Source organism: Electrona antarctica, assembly GCF_951216825.1.
Source record: "Electrona antarctica genome assembly, chromosome: 22".
NCBI lineage: Eukaryota > Metazoa > Chordata > Actinopteri > Myctophiformes > Myctophidae > Electrona > Electrona antarctica.
This window is the reverse complement of record NC_136805.1, coordinates 22095608-22116371: the sequence shown is the minus strand read 5'-3', so window position 1 is coordinate 22116371 and position 20764 is coordinate 22095608. Positions and strand designations below refer to the sequence as shown.

The following is a 20764-nucleotide window of genomic DNA, read 5'->3' as shown; positions in this document are numbered from 1 at the left end:
CCTCCCCAAGGCTTGCATTTGTAGAGTAGAAGTACTAGAATGACTAGAGAGAAAAGAGAGATCTTGGCCTAGTAGTGATTGAGAAAAAAAGGTATAGACCCTGACTTGTCTGTGATAATGTATTTTTTTGCTAAATGCACTGTTTCGAAAAGGTTATCATTGTTCCTAATTCTGTAATTATTAGTACTGCTACAGTGCTCGAACAAAAGCACAAAATGGCACCATACATCGCTGAGAAAAAGAACATCAGTGGAATCAAACCATTAAAGTGTGTGCCAGTCACAAATAGTCCAGAATGGTGGACCCAATGGTCCACCATTCTGGACTATTTGTCTTTGTCTGCAGCTCCGGATTCGTCACTGGGCTCATCCATATCATATCATATCAATGTTCAAAACACCTCACCACTTTACAAGACTCACAGACTCTATTGATCCTGCTGATATGCTCACACACAGATCTCAATGGATGTGGCCATCACCAACTGGCTCTTATTCTTCTCTCGGCCTGGGGAGTGGTGCTGTCCACCAGAGTCCTCCCTCTGAGATAGTGGGTCTGAGAGGACGCTGCGCTTAAGTGGTGCCGGGCGCAGGCACGATGTTCCTGGAGGGGTGGATGGATCTGTGAGTCTATGAGTCGTGTGTGAAGAAGAGGAAGACGGACAGCTCCCCATACACACCCCTGAGCTTGACCTTTCTCCTCTCTTTGCCCGACATGATGCTCGCCGCCGGAGCTCACTGATCAGTTCGTATTTGACGAAGCAAAATACATCTTTGACTCCGCAGCGTTTCTCTGGCTCAGCGGCCAACAGCCTCTGGAACATGCGCAGCGCATCGTCTGTGAAGCGACGCCACTGAGACGGGTATGTGCCCGCAGGGCACCCCGCCTTCTGCCAGCGCCGGAACTCCTCATAGAAGGCGTCAGCCGTCAGTGCCGCCTCCCAAGGGAAGTTGCCCGTCAGCATACAGAACACCAGCACACCGAACGCCCACACATCCAGACTAGTGGTCACTAGGAACCCCTCAGATCGGCTGGCGCGGCACACCTCCGGTGCTGTGTACGGGATGGTGCCGCTGACGCGCTTCACGCGGCAGCCCACGCGGCGGGTCATGCCGAAGTCAGCCAACTTGACGCGGCGGCACTCACGGTCGAAGAGGAGGACGTTTTCGGGCTTCACGTCCCGGTGGACCAGGCTCTTGCTGTGCATGAAGTCCAGCGCCAGCCCCAGCTGCTGCATGCAACGCTTCACCATCTCCTCTGGCAGTCCCACCTAAATTAAAGAAGAAAGAGAGTGAGCATGAGAGAGAGGTTTGATAAATCACAGGAAGAGAGGAGAAAAACAGGGGATGTGAAACTGGCGGAAAGTTGATGAGACAGCAAAGAATAAATGGAGGCGCACTGTAAGTATGCAGAAATAAATCCATTCAGGACGGGAACCCCTTTTGGTGTTTTAAGCATTATGTTATACTTTAGCTATTGAAAAATATCAGATCTACAAGCTCGTAGCGCGGCACTCGGAGCTTGTCGATCTGCTATTGATTTGAAAAATCGTGAAAATGTTCACAACGTTTTTAACTCTGCTTCTGGGGGAGTCACTGGAACAACTTATTTTCAGATGTGGGTCCGTGGCCAATTACATATAATTTTTGGGGTCCTTGACATGAAAATGTTTGAGAACGACTGACATAGAAACATGCGTTTTTCAGAAAACTGTTTAGAATACATTTGTAGAATCGTCCTCAGGTCTAAATGGGTTAAAGGGACGAGAAGGGAGAATATTACACATTATAAATAAAGAGATAGACACGTATTGTACTGTATTGGTGCCGTTGCTTGCATAGATTGAGAATCGGGGTAAGTGAGGGTGCAGAGAGGAAGAGTGGGATGTGTACAGCAGAATGCCGAAACAAAAGGTTCTAAGATTAGACTGCTCTCATTTTTAACAAATCCGCAGGAGGACCTTGAAATCAAGGTCGAACCATCCGGAACGCACTGACGAGAGCTCCGCACCGCATGAAACTCTGGGCCTGAAACCAGGCTCCAGTCCCCTGGAGAGCTTGTTAAGCTGCAGAGCTCCCAACATGGCGGTGGATTGGATGGAGCGGTTCTGGCTGAGGATGGACGGTGACTGGTGGAAGGAAGCAGGAAGATCAGGAGTGGGGGCATGCATGATGGTGGTACTACCTGGGGGGGAATGATGTCGAACAGATCCCCAGCAGGGGCATATTCTTGTCCAAACACGTAGCTGTCCTCGGTTTCAAAGAGCACATCCAGGATTTTGATGATGAATGGGCTGCAGCCGAGTGATCCAGTTAGGCTGTACTCCCGCAGGAAACTCTTCAGCTTTGTCTTGTTCTTAGTAACAAATTTGAGGGCCATCTTGGTGCCTGAAAAGTACCGCATACACAACAAAAAGCACAGACAGGCATGCATAACATTATATTTAATGATCAGGAAAAATCCTTATTTTGCAGTGTATCAATAAACACAATAAAAAATAATGAATGATAATGTTGCTGACATAACAGTAGTTCTACTCAAGTTATATATGAAAACCTGTTGAATATCGAAACTGAATTTGCAAGTTATCTGATGCAGAAAATGCTACAAGTTTATGTCAGCTGTTATGTTTATTCTTGTGCTCACTCACGCGTAAGTACACGCACGCACACACGCACGCACGCACGCACGCACGCACGCACGCACGCACGCACGCACGCACGCACACACACGTCACACACACACACACACACACACACACACACACACACACACACACACACACACACACACACACACACACACACACAACCAGCTGTTCACTACCACAGCTGCTGATATACAAGCCTAGAGTGCTCACTCAGCATGTTTAATCTTTAGTGCCCTCTACCTCTACTAAGACTTTACAATGCACTCTTTATAGAGCACTTCAACCTGAGCTAGGACACTGTCTTACAAACATTACCAAAGTAAACCAAACAGCAGCCATTTTCATTTTACTGCACTGAAAAGGTTCTCTCTGCACTACAGTGCCTTGAGATGGGAATTATTTCAATATTGTGAGCTATTCTGATTTGTCTATTCGGATCTAAATCTACTGTATTGTATTTAATAAAATAAAAAACATATTTATTTATTCAGCCAACCATGTAAGAACAGAATAGCGTACACTGTACATAAAGCCCTGTCAAAAGACATGAAAACATGGAATGAATACATTGTATGAGAATGTTCTCTCCTCGTCTGACCCATTCCCATTTCACCCATGCACCTCACCCTGTGTGCGATGCGCCACCAGATCCACCTTGCCATAGGTGCCTTTGCCCAGCTCGCGGATGTGCTCATAGTGTTTGGCTACGTCTGCTGCTGACAGGGTAGTGATGGCCAAGGCCTGCATGTCCTCCACAGGCACCCCTTCACAGTAGGCCGTCTTAGATATAAGCGATCCAAGTCCACCACTGGCCACGTGACCCGGCCCTGACGGCGATAGGGACAGGCTCGCCTTGACGCTATGGGGCATGCTGAGAAACGGGAGAGGCACAGGATGTACAACATAGAATGTATTAGAATGCTACTTTACTCTGCTGCAAAATAATAGTAAAAATGTTTTACTCCCTCAGAGTTAAATGAACACTGAGTAGTTTTGCATGCATCCGTGTTAGGTGATGGTCAGGGTCTGTATGTCTTTTGAGTGTGCGCTTGTGTGTTTGTATATGTTTGTGCAACTTATGTTTACAGTATTTCTGTAACTTACATGTGACTGTGCAAATGAGAGTACATCCTACAGGGAGACTTTAGGCACAGACTACACCAGGAGCGGAGCGACTCTGAACTGCATTGTATTGTCTTTGTCACTGCACTAGAGTCCTATGCTGGGCTGTTGTGGTGTCTGTCTCTGGCAGGTGAGCAAGGGTACCATGGCAACACAGAATTGTGTAAAATTGGGGGACAAAAGCAAACAAAAAAATAAGATTGGCTATATAGAAAAGGAAGATAAAAGAAAAAGAAAAGATTCTGCCATTTAAAACAAAATATATTAGTGTGGATGTAGTCTTAAGTTAACCATTCTTCAACAGATGTTAATTTCCAGCATGCAATTGATGCAGAGACAGGATCAACAGGGACTTGGTTTGTGTTCTTGGTAAATGTATTGAACTTCTTGTCCCTAGACCTTGTTTTCAACAGAGCTCCCAGACACTGATCCCTGTATGGCTAGCTTTAGATATCAACACTTACTGGCAGTGGCAGAGCACTATTGGAAAATCAATAACGGCAGGAGGAAGTTTGACAAATGGAAAAAGCTGTCGAGGTGTGTATCTGCTGGTAAAGCAAAATATGTCACAGATTATCTGTGCGTGCTCGCTGCAAAATTGCCATATGTACTTCTGTCCAATTGATACTGTGACAGCCTGAACAAAAGGCATTATTTAGTTCCGCCTGCTAAACACATTTGGCCTGTACAGTATAGTTGCTCTGATCATTTCAGTCAACTTGCTGAATTAAAGAAAAATCACAGCAAAAAAGTTACTGCTGATTCAGTGATATACCCACTATTAAATAATAGGGCACACTGACCCAAATCTCGAGAAATCGCAAGCTAAGGATTGGGTCAGTCACACCAGGTGATGAATGACAGTTAATTCACGAAAAGGGTTTGTTGCAATTCGTACTTGCCTGCACCAAAAAGGGACTTATTTTTAAGAAAGGTTGATCTAACGCACAGACAAAATGACCTCATCCACTGAGTCTGTGTCTGTCTCTACTGAACACATGCACATTATATTCACACCACACACACCACAAACAAACATAATAACACAACAGATGACCAGCCCAGACAATTCTATCCTTTCTCTCCTTTCTTCAATCAGCCTTTGTTCTACTCTCCTCTTAACCAATAATGACTACTTGGCAACATTGAAACAGCAACTGCATGGCTGATTCATGAATACACAATCAGTCGTGTCTGCTCTTGTCATTTTCATTCCATAAATAGACACTGGTACACCGCTGTATGTGTCAAAAGATTACAACAATATTATACAAATGCCTTATATCAGCATGAGGTGCTGTATGAAGCCATTGTTCAGTCAGACACTAGAGTGTGTTACAAACTGGAATGCAATTTAAAGATTTGCACATTACTCAACTAGCTTGTGGTAAGAATATGATCAATGGCTCAGCATAAATTACATGGGGGAAACTAAAATAGCATACAGCAGCTTTCTCCTTTGTTTTCTTGGCTCCAATCTTAGCAGCAAGAATCATTAAAAAAAAGAAAGAAAAGCTCACTGAGAACACAACAGTGCCCTGTGCTACTGTATCTTCCAAGATCATGCATTCTACAAGATTTTATCACAATAAGCCTATAGGATACGGTCGGTTACATAAGAGGTTATGAATATCTAGCCTGCCCATGCTGATACTGCCCATTTGATATAGCCCACGGCAAGTCAACATAAGTGCCCATCATTATTCAGAACCTCATTTGTGCTCCAAGTTTGGGGATTAAACATTTAAACTTGACAGATAGACCGGGACCAGATTTCCCAAGACCACCCACTCTGCTGCCTGCACACACCTCCCCCCAATTCCTCCATCACTCAGAAATGGATGAAGCACCATTTGTTTACTGGCACTCGTCCAGCTTTGGTGGGCTGTACGTGCGCTCTGGCTCCACAGGCGTAATGCACAGCACTTTGGCACAGAGCTTAATCACATTACTCAGCTCCCAGAAAGACAAAGGCACCCCACCCCCGGAAGGAAAGAGAATACCCCCAGACGCTCATAGAAACTGATTATTCCTTAAAAAAACAACAAAGAAAACAAAATAACATGACGAGTGCTCTTCTCTGCAGTTGCAGTGACGTAAAATGGGAGCTTCTAGGAGGAGGCACTTTGTAGGCGCGTGGATAAAGTTAGGACTTTGTGAAAGGCTTTGTGCAGGTTTGTGCGTGAGAAGAGAAGTTTGTGTGTGCGTGTGTGTGTGCGTGCGTGCGTGGCTGCGTGCGTGCGTGCGTACGTGTGTGTATACACTGTGTATGTGTTTCTGTCTGGGTGTATCAGGCCGGCAGTGACATTCTATCAAAGGTCCTTTGTATTCCTATTTCTCCACAGGGAGCAGCTGGGACCCTCAGCATGCCTTGGTGGTTGTGTTCAACCAAAGCCAATCCCCTGAGCTAGCTAGAGTCACAAGGTAACATGGACACTCACCCCATATAAAAATGTGATTTTATTTTTTTTACTTTCCAAAACCCTTTGGTATTTTAGATTTTTTCAGAGATTGATTGATTGATTGATTGATTGATTGATTGATTGATTGATTGATTGAAAACTTTATTAACAGATTGCAAAAAAAGGCACGGTGGCACAGATTCATACAAAAGAATGCTAAAAGGATTATTTCCGGTTATAATCTTAAAACAGTCATGCGTTTTTTGGAAAACTGATGGAGAATAAAATCCGATAAACGCGTTCTGTGTGCAGGGACCTTGAGTGTTCTATTCTACATAATGCTAGTGTATCTAGAGCAAAACAAAGCAAAATTCAAATAACACTTCTGTTACAAAAAACTAAACAAAATAAAACAAACTCCAGGCACTTAAGACTCCATGTGTACATGAGGTGGCTGCTAAAGAAGCCCGTTGACCTTTCTCCACTAAGCTATTAGCTAGTGATGAGAGCAACTAAGGAGCAATCCTGCGATCCCATTCGCTACTGTTACTTCCTTTCCGTCTCTGTTCAGCCTCAGGGTGTGCTCTCGCCATATGCCACATTTGGTTGGTTCCTATGAACTGAACTCTGAGGGTCGGATGTTTGAATGCACCTTCTATTGTGCACTTGAGCACCAAGGTTGTTTTAGCCTTCCACATTTGTCACATTGTCTATCCATTGTTCTTGTTCCCTTACATGAGAACTATTAAAATTGAGTGCCTACTCAGCCCGGCTTAAAGGTTGTGCTGATAAGAGAGAGCCATCTGAATTTGCACATGTAATTGGAATTAAATCACCTTTGCATTACCATGCAGAACCATTTCCCCAGTTAATTGAATGTAGATGGAGCCTTCAAGTGGATAATTCTCATCCATCACACTGTCATATGAACCTCTTATGGGGATTATGATCGTGTATGGTTTGCTTGAGATATCGACTGAGCTATTTGACCTCCCTAATGCAAAACGCATGAATAATGCAATCATGGTTGCTTCTGACATTCATCACTATAGATAGACATCATGCAGATTGAATGCAAAATATTGACTAAATACTGTAGGATCAGAGTTTTTGAGAACTTCTGTAAAGGTCTTGGGCTGTTTGTTTCAGACTTTGATATTGTAATGCACTTTCATACGTGGGCATAAGAATTATGCTGCATCTGTGATGGTATTCATTAAAAAACATGTACACATAATTTATCTAATTTCAATATGTCCATTTGACTGTTATCTGTTAATCCCTGAAAAGAACATCAGACACTGTACTGTATGTGCTTCGGTGGTTAGGCATGGGCATGGCACATCAGAACAAAAGTATGGTAGGGTATTTTAAATCTATCTGATCTCAAAACCATTTGAATCGATTACATCGTGAAATGTCTGATTTGACCAATTCAATTCAATCCAATTTGATATGTTTCATTAATTTCAACATAGAATTGTTTATAATCGTGGTTTTCAAAGATAATCACGATTAATTGCAAATGAACCATTTTTATCTGTTCAAAATGTACCTTTTTTTAAATATTTTTCTTTTTGCGGCTTTCGCCTTTATTTTATATTTTTATAGAGGGACAGACAGTAGGCTGACAGGAAATGGGGGAGAGAGATGGGGAGTGACATGCAGTAAAGGCCGTCGGCACACTGCCAGGCTCGGGCCAGGCCTCAAAATGTACCTTAAAGGGACTATTACTACTGTTATTAACATGGCAGTGGACATTTGTCCACTGCCATGCTTTGTTTTAAGCAAACTTTGTCTATTTATTATTGTAAATCAATTTAATAACCCAAATAATGACACATAATTTCCAGAAATCCTCAAATGGATTAGCATAAAAACAAGCTGAGCAGAAGGGCACAGTGATCTGCCAAATGTAACATTACTTAGTAATATGAATACTCACTACTCACACAGTTTAGTGCCCACCTTTATGCTTATAAAGGTTCACTGCATCCATTAAAAACATTAACACAAAATAATGGACCTCAAAGTTCAAACAGGATTATGCTAAATAAAACAAAAATAAAGTGAGCAGAGATATTGTAGCCTCCATGTTACATTCAAATCTATTATTAACATTTTGCTCCCTTCTGAAAGTAGCTGAATAAATGTGCTACCTGTAATTGCAAGTCCTAACTAGAAACAGGCCGGGTTGCCGATGCAGGGCCCACAAGGCCGCAAACTTTGGTCATAGTTACTGGGAATGGGATCTGAAATATCTAACTCATACAATACATCGTGATCACATGACCCCAGAGATGTACAGATTTGTGAGCGTTTTGGGCAATATCTTATCTGTAGTACAGTAATAGCAAAAAGTCTGTTTTGAAGAACACGCACTATGGCACTAACAAGGCCTATAAAATGTGTCATGATCCAAGGAATCATGGGGTAAATCCAGGGGGTAAAAATGTTGATTATGTTGACAGCCTACGTTTCAATTATAGGCCAAAACATGAAGTGGCGCCACCATGAGGTTCTTCATTGGCATAGTGGGAATGTGTGTGCAAAGTTTAAAGCATTTTGTGCAAAACGGCCACACACACAAACATTCAAAGTCATACGATTAGTCACACACGTTACCGCAGTGAAATTTGTTCTCCGCATTTGACCAACCAATTGATGCTGAGTGGCAAGCTGGGAGGCATTGGGTCCCATTTTTACAGTCTTTGGTATGACCCGGCCGGTGATCGAACCCCCGACCTCCCAGTTTCAGGGCGGACAATCTAACCACAAGGCCACTGTCTGGTCAAAATTGGAAGCCAATCGCCACAATCGGAATGGAATATGAGAAATGTGACAGATCCGTCTTGATCACATGACTACAGAGATGATAATACATTTGAGTTTTGACTAAATCTGTGGGATCTGTCTCATGGTGGCGCTGTAAGTGGTCGATAGAGAGTGTATGAGGACAATTTAAAAAATGTAGGGTGGCATTTCTTCATTGGCCTAGTGGGGAATGGGGATGTACAGTATGTGCAAAGTTTCACGATTCATGATTCATGATTTGAGACATTTTGGGGGTCACTCCTGCAAACTTTGGAAGCCAATCTTAACCAATCAGGATGGAATATGAAAGAAAACGACAGATCTGTCTTGATCACATCACTATAGAGATAATGTGTACCGATTTACGTGATGTTTGTACAGTAATAAAATAAATGACTGCCTGGCGGAGACAATGAGTTGTGGGGTAACAGCAATAACGGTAGTATAACATTGTCTACACTGACCCTGGAAATGTAGGCAGTTTTCAACAACAATCTAACAAATCTAGAGTAGTTATTATTCTCACAGACATGGAGAGCTGTGTCCTAAACTATGTGTACCACAAATGGCCAGAAAAGCGATTAATCACGATTAAACGAATTAATCGATGAATCATCCTTAAAATGTGGTGATCCTCTTCATCACTGAAGAGGTCAAGCCCTTCTCCTCCTCATCCTCTTTTCTGTTCTCAGCTATTCATGAGAAATGTAAACAGGGGACTAATGAAAAAAATAATTAGATTGCAGCCTCTGCTTTGCATCTTTCCCTCCTCTCGATGCTAAACTAATGGACTGGCTACTTTCATGGCTGTGGAGGACTCGTTCTCAGTGAAGATTGACGTCCAAGACAAGACTGGTGAGGACCGGTGTTCCAATTATGGCTCAAATACAACAGCTTTGTCTCTCTCGCTCTCTCTTGAAAACATGACAAAATGCAGACATACAGTACACCAAGCGGACACTGTCTGCATGCTTGTCTTTCTGTTTACGGTTGGGTTGCATCAGTAAATTACTGTATATATAAAATAAAATAAAAGCGTTGTTTTGCGTTGATTTATGGAAAATATTTGTTAACAATAACTGTTCCAGCCTAGTACATGAACCTGCGTTTATGACTTATGAGTCAGCTTAGAAACAAGCAATTTTACTCTATATTTTACTTACTTAAAAATAACCTTCAGATGTTCAAATACATCTGGGGATTTTACTGTGTGCCAGGCTCAGTGGAAAGCCAATCAGGGTCTCCTCACACAAACAGTTTCCATTGCCCTATGCAGCAGTCACTCACTCAGGAGTAAATAACTGAGTCATCCACCTTAAAGCCACTGAATAAGTGAATATCACATAAGAAGAACAACAACAAGGAGGAGGATGAGTAGAAGAAGAGAAGAAGAAGAAGAAGAAGAGGGGAATGAGGAGAGAGAGAGCTAGTGAACTCACAGCCACACACTTTGGCAAATCCTCATCCCTCCACTCCATCCCAGCTCTCCATCCTAGCAAGACCTCCTGCTAGGACTGTGCATGTTGTGTGACCACATGACACTCCCCAGCCCCCAGACACCCCACCCACCCTTGTTTTCTCGCTTTTCCTCTCCTTAGACTCCCAGCAACTCCTTCTCTTTGTTAAACACCCTGCAGAAATGCCACCTGCTGAAATGTCCTGACAGGCAGGCAGTAGCGGTCATCCATTGAGAGACATCTCTCTCTCTCTCTATCTCTCTCTCTCTCTTTGTCACACGCATTCACGCACGCACGCACGCATTCACGCACGCATTCACGCACGCACGCATTCACGCACGCACGCACGCACGCACGCAAGCACGCACTGACGCACGCACGCACACACACACGCACACACACACACACACACACACACACACCAGCCAGGCAGCTACGCCTGACCCCTGCCAGGACATACCAGCAGATGTGAAGCTATAACCCAAGATTAAACAACCACAGAGGATTCAAAGACAGTCAGAGAATAGGGTTTTGTTGTCACACTGGACACTGGACCATGTTTATCACAATGGCTATATTGCAAAACTGCAAAAGGGAAATATAGACAAAACTGTATTATCTGTCATCATACTGCATGGTTACCAGAGCCTTTGTCACAACTTCTAATTGTTGAGAGGTGGTTACTGTAAACAATTCCTCTCAGGGACTGTGCCAAAGGTTGATGATGATAATAATTATCATTATGGTCAGAGTGATCGTGTAATTTGTCGCAATGGAACATAAGTACGCTAAGGCTAAGCTATAGGAACATCATACCCCCCCACCCCAATCAGAAGGCTTCTAATTGGGAATATCCATGAGAGGACATAAACAGAAAGAAAAAGAGACTTGGAGACATCTGGCAATAACCAAAACATCCCTCCTTAATTAAGTCACGCAGACAGCACAGGAGGCTGGCTTCCTCGCGAACTACATGGGGATGTTGAATAATGGCGAAGTACTATTAAGGGGGGGGGGGGGGGGGGGTGTCACTGTAACTGATACAAACTATGATACATGACCATGGTTACAGGATCCTCTACCCTATTCATACAGCATAGCCGCTTATTGGAACAGAATGCCCTGATGTTGATTGTTGTCGAGAATGCTGTGCCGAGGACTGCAATCCAATCCACTCTGCTTCAATCCCATCCGTTACTCCGCTCCCCATTTCTCTGTCTCGTTCTCTCTTGCGCTAACTCTCCTTCTCTGAGTATCTCTCTCTCTCTCTCTTGTGAAGCATAGCTTCTCCTGCAAAACAGCCAGCCACCAGCCCAATATGTCATCTCTTTTGTTTTCATTGTTGAAAATGAGCATTTTCGTGCATGCATGTCTGCATGAGAATGTGTGTGCGTGACGAAACGAGTGCTCTAGCACTGCCAAGCACTGTTCACATAATGTTAACAGGATAGCAAGCCTTGTACAATATAAAATTGCAGAGTTATTAATTATGTAGTGTGGCTATTTGCCGGCATCTGAGTGAAACAAGATGCCTTCTGTAATGTAGGACAAATAGCATAAAATAGCAAGCATAACTTTGTACAATGAGGTATAATATGTGGCATGTATAATAAAGGCAAGATAACTTTGATGAGGAATTTCACTTTAATTTTGGATACTCTGGAAAAACAAAACGTAAATGTAAATGCTGCTCTCACAGGCATCACTTCTAGTTATTTTGGAGCAATAAAATGTTTTCTAACCAAAAGGAAATCCATCTGTGCTGACTATCATCTTTCATTTAGTCCATTACCAGGCAGCCACCGTTTTTTCTGACTGCTTTCATAGGGCTACCTCAATATATAGTGCTACGAGTGCTGCTGAGTGCCCTCACTGTTGATCTAATGGCCTACATACTGAGTTACAATTACATTTTAACACCGATATGGAGAATGTACCTGCAAGCAAGTCCAAATTATTTCCCAGTTTAACCTTCAACATAACAAAATTAACAATTTATTGGCAAATACAGTGAATAATATAGTTATGGCTTAAAATACCATTTCACATAGCCTTTACTTGATTGTGGTTTTTTTTATACTCTCTTAAAAAGATAGTCTACCGGTATCTTGACTAGCATTGACTTATTCATTGGCCTAAATATTAGGCCTACAGGCTATACATTCACTTGTTACAACCCCCCAGGCTGGGGGGTCTACACCAAATCTCTTTGCAAAAAATAGCTGATCTAGCTCACAGCTACATGAAGCTGCAAGCTTGTAGATCTGGCTATACTGTCACAGAATGTTCGCCCAAGAAAGGGGGGCTTTTGGGGCACTATATGGCATCATTGGGTTTGTGTGGTTAGAAAGCTATGGGCTCAAACTTAAAAGTGTGATTGCCTCAGTCTACAGTCAAATAAAAGATGATACAGGTGGTGATGCTATTTTATGGAAATTAAGGAATAATTTACAATTTGCAGAAAATGGCATTCGCTGCATTTCGTGTGTAGTAGGTAGGCTATAGCAGCTGACAATTGTGTAATATTCTTTTCCACGGTCAACATGGAATATATATGACCTAGTTTTGGAGGAGAGGGTGTCACTCACCTGCCGGCGACCTGCTGTCTCTCTCCTCCATGGTCCTGCATCCGAGCGGCGCGCAGGTCACCTGCGCTCTGCTTGCGACCAATTGATCCACTGGTATACTGTCTGTATCTGCAGCAATGGACCGTTGTTGTTGTCTATATATTCGCTTTTGTTTTACAGCATTTTACGCATACAGGGTAATGCGTGAATTATCAGTTTGTAGTTTTTTTTTTTTTTTTTTTAAATATGAGCGGCCGAAAACAAGATCACGTTTGCTTCAGTGTTTTCTTTCTGTCCGTGATGGCAAATCTTAAATGGCACATGTCTTTTTCATGTTTTGTGCTTCTCTTGCCTTATATCCGTGCGTAAAAGCGCGCTTCTGACTGATGCTCCCTAGTCGGTGGCTAAACGAAATGCCACTTGAATCATCAACAGCAACTCAACTCGTGCTGGATGGCGTGAACCCAAGGCAGGCAATGAGGTCTCCCGATTATTCTCCACATGACCCAATTCAGCAGCGCGTAGTGAAAGGGATTTCCATTCCATTCATAACCACCATCCCGCTTGCGTGGGAAAAACTATACTAGTTCTAGTCCTTTCAAATCCGTGGAGCATCCTTGTGTCACCAAATTGTAATCTGTATGTTTTTGTCCCTTACTCCAGCGGGACTCTGGTCGTGTTTGACTCTTGCTTTTAACCGTACCTCCTCTCTTGGCGCTAGACGCTAGTCAGTTGGTTGGCTCATTGTAAGCTTGCCTCATAGTCACCACCTTCTGGCAGTGAGATGGTTTCACATGTACTGGGTCCTAGTGCCTATACAAATTATGCCCCCCCCCACCCTTCCCCAAACACACTCTAAAAAAGGCCAATAAAACGTTTGCTTTTATTTCATTCGATGGAAAAGGCTGTCTGTCTGTCTGTCTGTCTGTCTGTCTGTCTGTCTGTCTGTCTGTCTGTCTGTCTGTCTGTCTGTCTGTCTGTCTGTCTGTCTGTCTGTCTGACTGACTGACTCTGTCTGTGGACAGCTAATCTCAGGCACTGGCAGGGACAGATGAAGAATCGCAGGTGTAGAAACAAACCTCCCTGCATGGGACATGTTGATCTTTCATCGATTGTAGATCGATGAACCATCTACCGCGGTTCAGCACTACCGTCGATGGACAGCGACAGGCCAACAGCGAAAATCGTGCCAAATACAAATTTCTCCCAGCAAGAGGCAATTAAGGAACCAGGCAGTCTGCAAAAGTCCATATTACTGTATATAGATAGCATTTGATTCTAGCTGTTATACCCATATATTCTACCAGGGGCGGCAGGTTCCTATACTGCCGTTAAAAAAAGAACATTTTTTTGGTACTTTATAATTTACAGTTTGCTAATAAATACAGTGGTGCGCGCTTTCAGTTCACAACAATTAACGAACACATTAAATTGTTTCAGCATCTTGTTTCAACATTTCAGCATGATCAACAGTAAATAATTAAATTGTTTCAGCCATAAGCGGCGGGTGGATTTTACCTTTAGCTAGGTGGGACGACGACGACGACGCAGATTTATTTATTTATTTCCCCCAGATGGTCTAATAATGTCATGATTTGACCAATTTATTACCAATCTTGAAAGCAAGATCCTTGACCCAATTACAGCCACTGCATCTTACCTTTTAATTAAAGTAAAAGTAGTCTGAGGAAAAGGAACAGTTCTGTTCCCCGGACATTGTTTTGGGATATTTTGGCTGAGATGGCTCTGTTTGTCAAGTCTCAAGTCAAGTCATGGCTCTTTACAGACGGGCCGACGGTACACAGACAGCAGCCTCTCCGCTGACTGTGTTAGTGTTGTGTTGCTGCAGGAGACGGAGTGTGAATGAACCGTGCGGTCACTGGAACAAAGCCACCGTATTAGCATTTGAATACCTGTTCTGTGAACACCGTAAAGGTGTGTGCCTACGTGACAAAATGACCAGGGGGAGGGGATCTTCAGCCTTAATCTCAGTGGGTGCTATTTGGCTTATTATTTTTTCAGTGGGTGACCAAGCCCTCAGGCACTCCCAAAGTTGACGCCGCTGTATTCTACTGTTTTTCGGATGTTTTTCATTTTCAAGTAGGACCCCCAAGCTGTGGCGTGGACCCTTTTTTAACCAGGACCATGCAGGACAAATAAACAATCCTTACACGATTTAATATATAAGCCTACTAGCAAATTTAGCAAAAAGGATGATAATAATAATAATAAGGGTAATAATAATAATAATAATAATAATAATAATAATAATAATAATAATAATAATAATAATAATAATAATAATAATAATAATAATAATAATATGAACACAGAAATGTGCCTGTATTTCAGTGAAATGGCCTTGGATTTGGACAAGTTGATGTGTTTGACAAGACAAGTTAGTCAGGATTGGGATATGGGTTCGTTTCAGGTGGAACTGCATTTCCCAAAATGCAATAGGTAGGTAGAGGCTCTGGCTCGGCTCGATGTGATTGGTCAAATTATCAGGGAGTATGATGACGGGATTGACGGCATGACGCTAAAAACATGCGCAGTTACTGAACGATACATAACCTTGTGTGCATTTATTTTAGCTGCCCGTGTCCCTGTCGTGCAAAATAACCATTTCCAATGATATTCTTTAGTTAACATTAGTCGAAAATAATGAGCAAATACATTTTCCCAGTTTCTGTTTTTGGATCAGTCCTTGGGTGCGCTGCTTTATTGAAGTGAGTAAGCGCATGGGTCTACTCTAGGTAGTTGGTACATTTGATTGGTGTCAGTGGTGGCATCATGTGCTTCATACTTTGCCCCTTTGATTAGACAAAGCAAGGCTATGTTACTGTGTTACAGCATACCCTACGTCTACGATTCATATAATCTTACTTGACATAATATTTCTTAATTTATAGGAACTATGTCACTGGAGGTAGTTGTCCTAGCAAGTCTACTATTAAAGGGAAGACTGTGATCATAACTGGGGCCAACACAGGCATTGGAAAAGAGACAGCCAGAGAACTGGCACGCAGAGGTATGGAAATACATATATGTTAATGTGTAATATGTCAGTCACAATAGGGTGGGCATTGTGGGCGACTCAATATTACATTTGCTATTTTGTCCAAAATGTAAAAAATAGACCTAAATTTACCCATTAACTTTAATAACTTATTGTTTATGGCCATATCTGGCTAGTCACAAATCATTTATACCAGGGGTCTTCAACCGGGGGTCCGGGACACCTAGTGGGTCCTCTGGGTTTTTTATTACTTTTTATTAACCTCTTGAACCCTCTCATCCTTTTTATGGGGGGACCATTTGCCGAAGATAGAAGATCTCACAAACCCATCGCGATGCGTTTTGAGCTTGTAGAAGGTTTATGTGGTTAAATGTCATGGCGATGAAGGTGATGTCATACGAACAAGTATGTGAAATCTATGAAACGGTTATACGGCAAAACAAAATGTAGTGGGGGTTCCCTGCATCTCTCAGCTAAGGGGTCCTTGGCCTGAAAAACATTGAAGACCCCTTATCTATACTTTACATTAGTTATTTGATATTGACATATGACATATGGTCATTAAAACACTATCATTTTCTCACCCTATCTAACACACCTGATTGCTACTGTCACGCCAACAGGAGGTCGAGTCATTATGGGATGTCGGGACATGGAGAAATGTGAAGCTGCAGCCAAAGAGATACGCGGGAAAACCCTGAACCCCCACGTATATGCTTTTCACATTGATCTGGCTTCCATTAAATCTATTCATCAGTTTGCAGAGAGAGTCAAACAAGGTGAAGGCCTGTCACAATACACCTAATCAACATTATTTGAGATCAGTGTTTCCCCTAGCCAGAAGTTGTGTGTGTGTGTGGGGGGGATGGTGCTTTCATGCATCAGACCCGCCACCTGTGGCCCACCACAATAATGCATATATCTGTAGGGGAAACACTGGAGATAATCGCAATATAACAGCTTTTTACTCCTTTATTTGTTTATTTTTCTTGTTGTATTGTAGAGGAGCAACGGGTGGATATACTAATAAACAATGCAGGGGTGATGCGATGTCCCTCATGGAAAACAGAAGATGGTTTTGACATGCAGTTTGGTGTGAACCATTTAGGTATGCTCTCTGAAATTATTAGAGTAAGGATTCAAGGAACCAATATGTCTAGTGTGCAAATGTAACACAAATTTACTTGTAAGGGTCCATCTTGGTTACATTTGTATATTCTCAAAGTTACAAATGGAAAAGGATTTTACTGTGTGTAGATGCTTTGATAAATAAAATGAATAGAATATTGAAATAAACTTTGATAAAATGTATTGAATGTGACCTATTCAGCACCAGCCTAGCTGATGAACGAATCTCTTTGCATGAAAAATATTTGTTAATATTTACACATGTGTGTTAAGTATCCCTTTTTTATATAAATGTGTCTATAAGTATACTCACTTATATATCCCTGACACCCTGTCCAACACAGGAAATGACTACTGATGTAAATAGTACTAGTAGAGTAACAGCATTTTGTATTACTTTATTTCAGGACATTTTTTGTTGACAAATCTCCTGCTGGATAAGTTGAAAGACTCCGCCCCCAGTAGAGTGATCAACCTGGCCTCGCTCGCCCACATTGTTGGAGAGATTGACTTCAGCGACCTGAACTGGGAGAAGAAGAAGTTTGAAACAAAGAAGGCATACTGCCAAAGCAAGCTTGCAAATGTTCTCTTCACCAGAGAGTTAGCCAAGCGGTTAGAAGGCAAGTCTCAGCCATGTGGGTGTGTGCGTGTAGGTGTGTGGCCTAAAGTATATATTCCTGTTTTATAATCACAAATTGGAAGTCTCTTCATAAATATTACTCATGGAGATGTGTGTGTGTTTGATAATAATAGGTACTGGAGTGACTGTGAATGCCATACACCCTGGGGTGGTTTCCACAGATTTGGGGAGACACACTGGCCTCCATCAATCCCCGTTCTCAAGCACGGTACTGAGTGAGTAACCTGCTTCTTCACTAGTATAGCTGTTTGGTTTTGAGAAAAATCCACATTCTCATTGCCTCTGGGCAAATTAATTGGAAATATGCTGCATTAAAGGAGAATTCCATGCTATAAGGCTTTCTTACCTTTATTTGTAGTTGTTACGTCCCCACCAAAGAGGTCCAGGTGTTATTTTGTGCAAAAGCTCATTATTGGCTATTTCCCCTACCATAAGCCCTCAATTAATTGAATTGCATTGCATTGAATTGAATGGGGCATTGGTGTGTTGTGCTAATTCGCTTATTTCCATCGCTAAAATCTAATTTGTTTGTATATATCCTCTCTTCATAATGTAAATAGTATCCCAAGCGGCACACTTTACTACTTATTTCGATGAAAATAAGCGAATTAGCACAAAAACCCAACCCCCATTGAGGGCGTATATTAGGGGAAATAGCCAATAATGCACTTTTGCACAAAATAACACCTGGACCTCTTTGGTGGGGACGTAACAACTACAAATAAAGGTATGAAAGACTTCTAGCATGGAATTCTCCTTTAACACAACTACTCATTAAAACCTAATCTCATAGGACTCAATATTGAACATTGTCCCATCTGTTAGAAGTCATTTTACTTCCAAACCTTTCAGTGACCCTTCAGTGACACTATCATCTTCCTTAGGTCCATTTTTCTCTCTACTGGTGAAAGGGCCAGAGCTGGGAGCGCAGCCCAGCATCTACCTAGCTGTTGCTGAGGAGCTTGAGGGACTCACAGGGGGCTACTATGACGTGATGACATTAAAAGAACCAGCACCCCAGGCCCTTGACCAGGAGGTGGCTCGGAGGTTGTGGGAAGTAAGTGCCAGACTAGTGGGTCTGAAGGAAGAGAAGGGACAGGCTAGCAAGCCCATTGTCACCACCACCAGATGACAGAAGTACAGCTCCACAAACACAGGAACAGAGCTTGCAGTCAAATGGACCTCCAGTTACTATTGTAGTGCAGTAGGCCTGAGCCAGCAATGAATGTCAGACCTGTAATAACAAGACAATTGTTTGGTACTTCATATGTTCCTGCATCAGGATGATTTTGTTCAAGTTGTCTTGTTCAAGTGTGATAAAAATCCCTCTTTGATATTGTTTTTGTCCTGGACTCAATGAGAATAAAATATGGCATTGATATTTTTTATATTTTTGAAAGCCATGCATTATGCTAGCTATCTTATCAACTCCATATCTGTAACCAATTTGAAGAATTCATGTTGAACATGAACTATAATCATAATCAAACAAGGAACTGACTGAGTGGGCGGTCATTACATCAGGGAGAATAATCTATGATGCTTGGAGCAGCACGCCCATTTCCTATTTATATTTCACCTTGGTATCTACTCATTTAGGCATACGTGAATATATGTTCTTGTTTCTCAGGTCATATTCCCTATATGGACCCACAAAGAATTGTTTGTCAGATAAATAAATATATTTATAGGTATAGTTATTTAAAAATCAGTGTGAAGTGAGGGGCGCTTTAAGTTTAACTCGTGTTGATTAGGTGATGTAATGGTGATGTAAAACAAACGGTACAAAACAAACATTAAATTCTCTTTATTGTTAATGGCATTTAAGTTCTGTGTTAGGGACACGGTTACAAACGGTACAAAACAAACATTAAATTCCCTTTATTGTCAATGGTATTTTTAAAACAAACATTGAACTAAAAACAAACATTAAACCTGTATATAGGAGGGGCTACCTCCCCTCAAAAATAAGTAAATGGTCTATTTTATTCTACAAAAATAACTTCTGTTCATTATTATTATAATTATTTTTGCGGCTTTTGCCTTTATTTTATATTTTTTTATAGAGGGACAGACAGTAGGCTGAAATGGGGGAGAGTGATGGGGGAGTGACATGCAGTGAAGGACGTCGGTATCGGGAGTTGAACCCGCAGCACACTGCCAGACTCGGGCTACCGGCTCAGCGGTCCGGCCTGCCTGGACCGCTGAGCCACGGCCCAGGCCATGTCTGTCGGCAGATCATTATGCACCTGTAGAGTAGGCTAATGTACTATAGGGTGACTCATCATGCCTGTCTCACTTTGCACTGAGGAAAATCCAATATGTACTGTCTGAAATGTTTGCACTCTATGCACCTTTGCACTGTTTGTAAAGCCCTGTAATGTATGAATTTGAAACATTTAAAATCCAGAATATCTGAACTCTTTTTTTTAATAAATTCTCTGTTCTCAGTCCTCATTCCCTTGCATATGATACAAACCTACACAACAGTGCCACTTGGCAGGGAACTATGCAACTACAGTTGAGTAGGTGCAGAGGAAAGCCTTGATTCATTATTTATTTTGGGGTTTTTGTTTGTGTAGTTTCTTAAGTTCATAAACCTCGGTGTATGAATGATATCAGTTACAAAACAACTCCTGGTTTCAGTTTTGTTTCAAAGAAAAGCCAAAAAGAAGTTACTAACATGTGTATTATTATCCATATTCTATCATGGCATTTAAGAAATATGCTGCTATTTCTTTTGCTTTCTGTTTTGGCTTGTGTAGCTATGACAAATTCTAATAAAGGAAAGGTGAAAAAGATACAGTACGTTCTTTGTTTTATGACCTGTAAGTAAGCCTGTGTTATGTTGTAAATAGATTGTCATTAGACTACTTAAAATGGAAAAGCTTTGCCTTTTATACAGACCAAAAATTGACTGCAAGTGCAACTCAAATCAACTGAGATATAGGCCTATCTCTTTCAT

The 20764-nt window shown here is 42.0% G+C and overlaps 2 protein-coding genes across 2 annotated transcripts; one reads left to right on the top strand and one right to left on the bottom strand.

Annotated features, from left to right (window-relative positions):
* Window positions 1-448: 448 nt before the first annotated feature.
* Window positions 449-13074, bottom strand: sbk1 (SH3 domain binding kinase 1; the record flags this gene model as incomplete). The annotated part of the gene is made up of 4 exons (XM_079492591.1): window positions 449-1270; window positions 2185-2387; window positions 3277-3521; window positions 13034-13074. The coding sequence occupies 4 exons, from the start codon at window positions 13072-13074 to the stop codon at window positions 449-451; spliced, it is 1311 nt and encodes a 436-aa protein (XP_079348717.1).
* Window positions 13075-15549: 2475 nt separating this feature from the next.
* LOC306914788 (retinol dehydrogenase 13-like) lies at window positions 15550-19185 on the top strand. Its single transcript, XM_079491987.1, has 7 exons — window positions 15550-15741; window positions 15925-16043; window positions 16655-16810; window positions 17035-17139; window positions 17567-17779; window positions 17913-18014; window positions 18684-19185. Exons 1-7 carry the CDS (start codon window positions 15677-15679, stop codon window positions 18929-18931), a joined length of 1008 nt encoding a protein of 335 aa, XP_079348113.1. The 5' UTR covers window positions 15550-15676; the 3' UTR covers window positions 18932-19185.
* The last annotated feature ends 1579 nt before the right edge of the window (window positions 19186-20764 follow it).

Excerpts from the sequence above, each read along its gene's own strand:
- LOC306914788 (XM_079491987.1), top strand. The coding sequence starts at position 15,677 with ATGAGCAAATACATTTTCCCAGTTTCTGTTTTTGGATCAGTCCTTGGG. Across the intron at positions 15,742-15,924 it reads GGGTGCGCTGCTTTATTGAA|GAACTATGTCACTGGAGGTA; the intron begins GTGAGTAAGCGC and ends CTTAATTTATAG. Across the intron at positions 17,140-17,566 it reads GTTTGGTGTGAACCATTTAG|GACATTTTTTGTTGACAAAT; the intron begins GTATGCTCTCTG and ends ACTTTATTTCAG.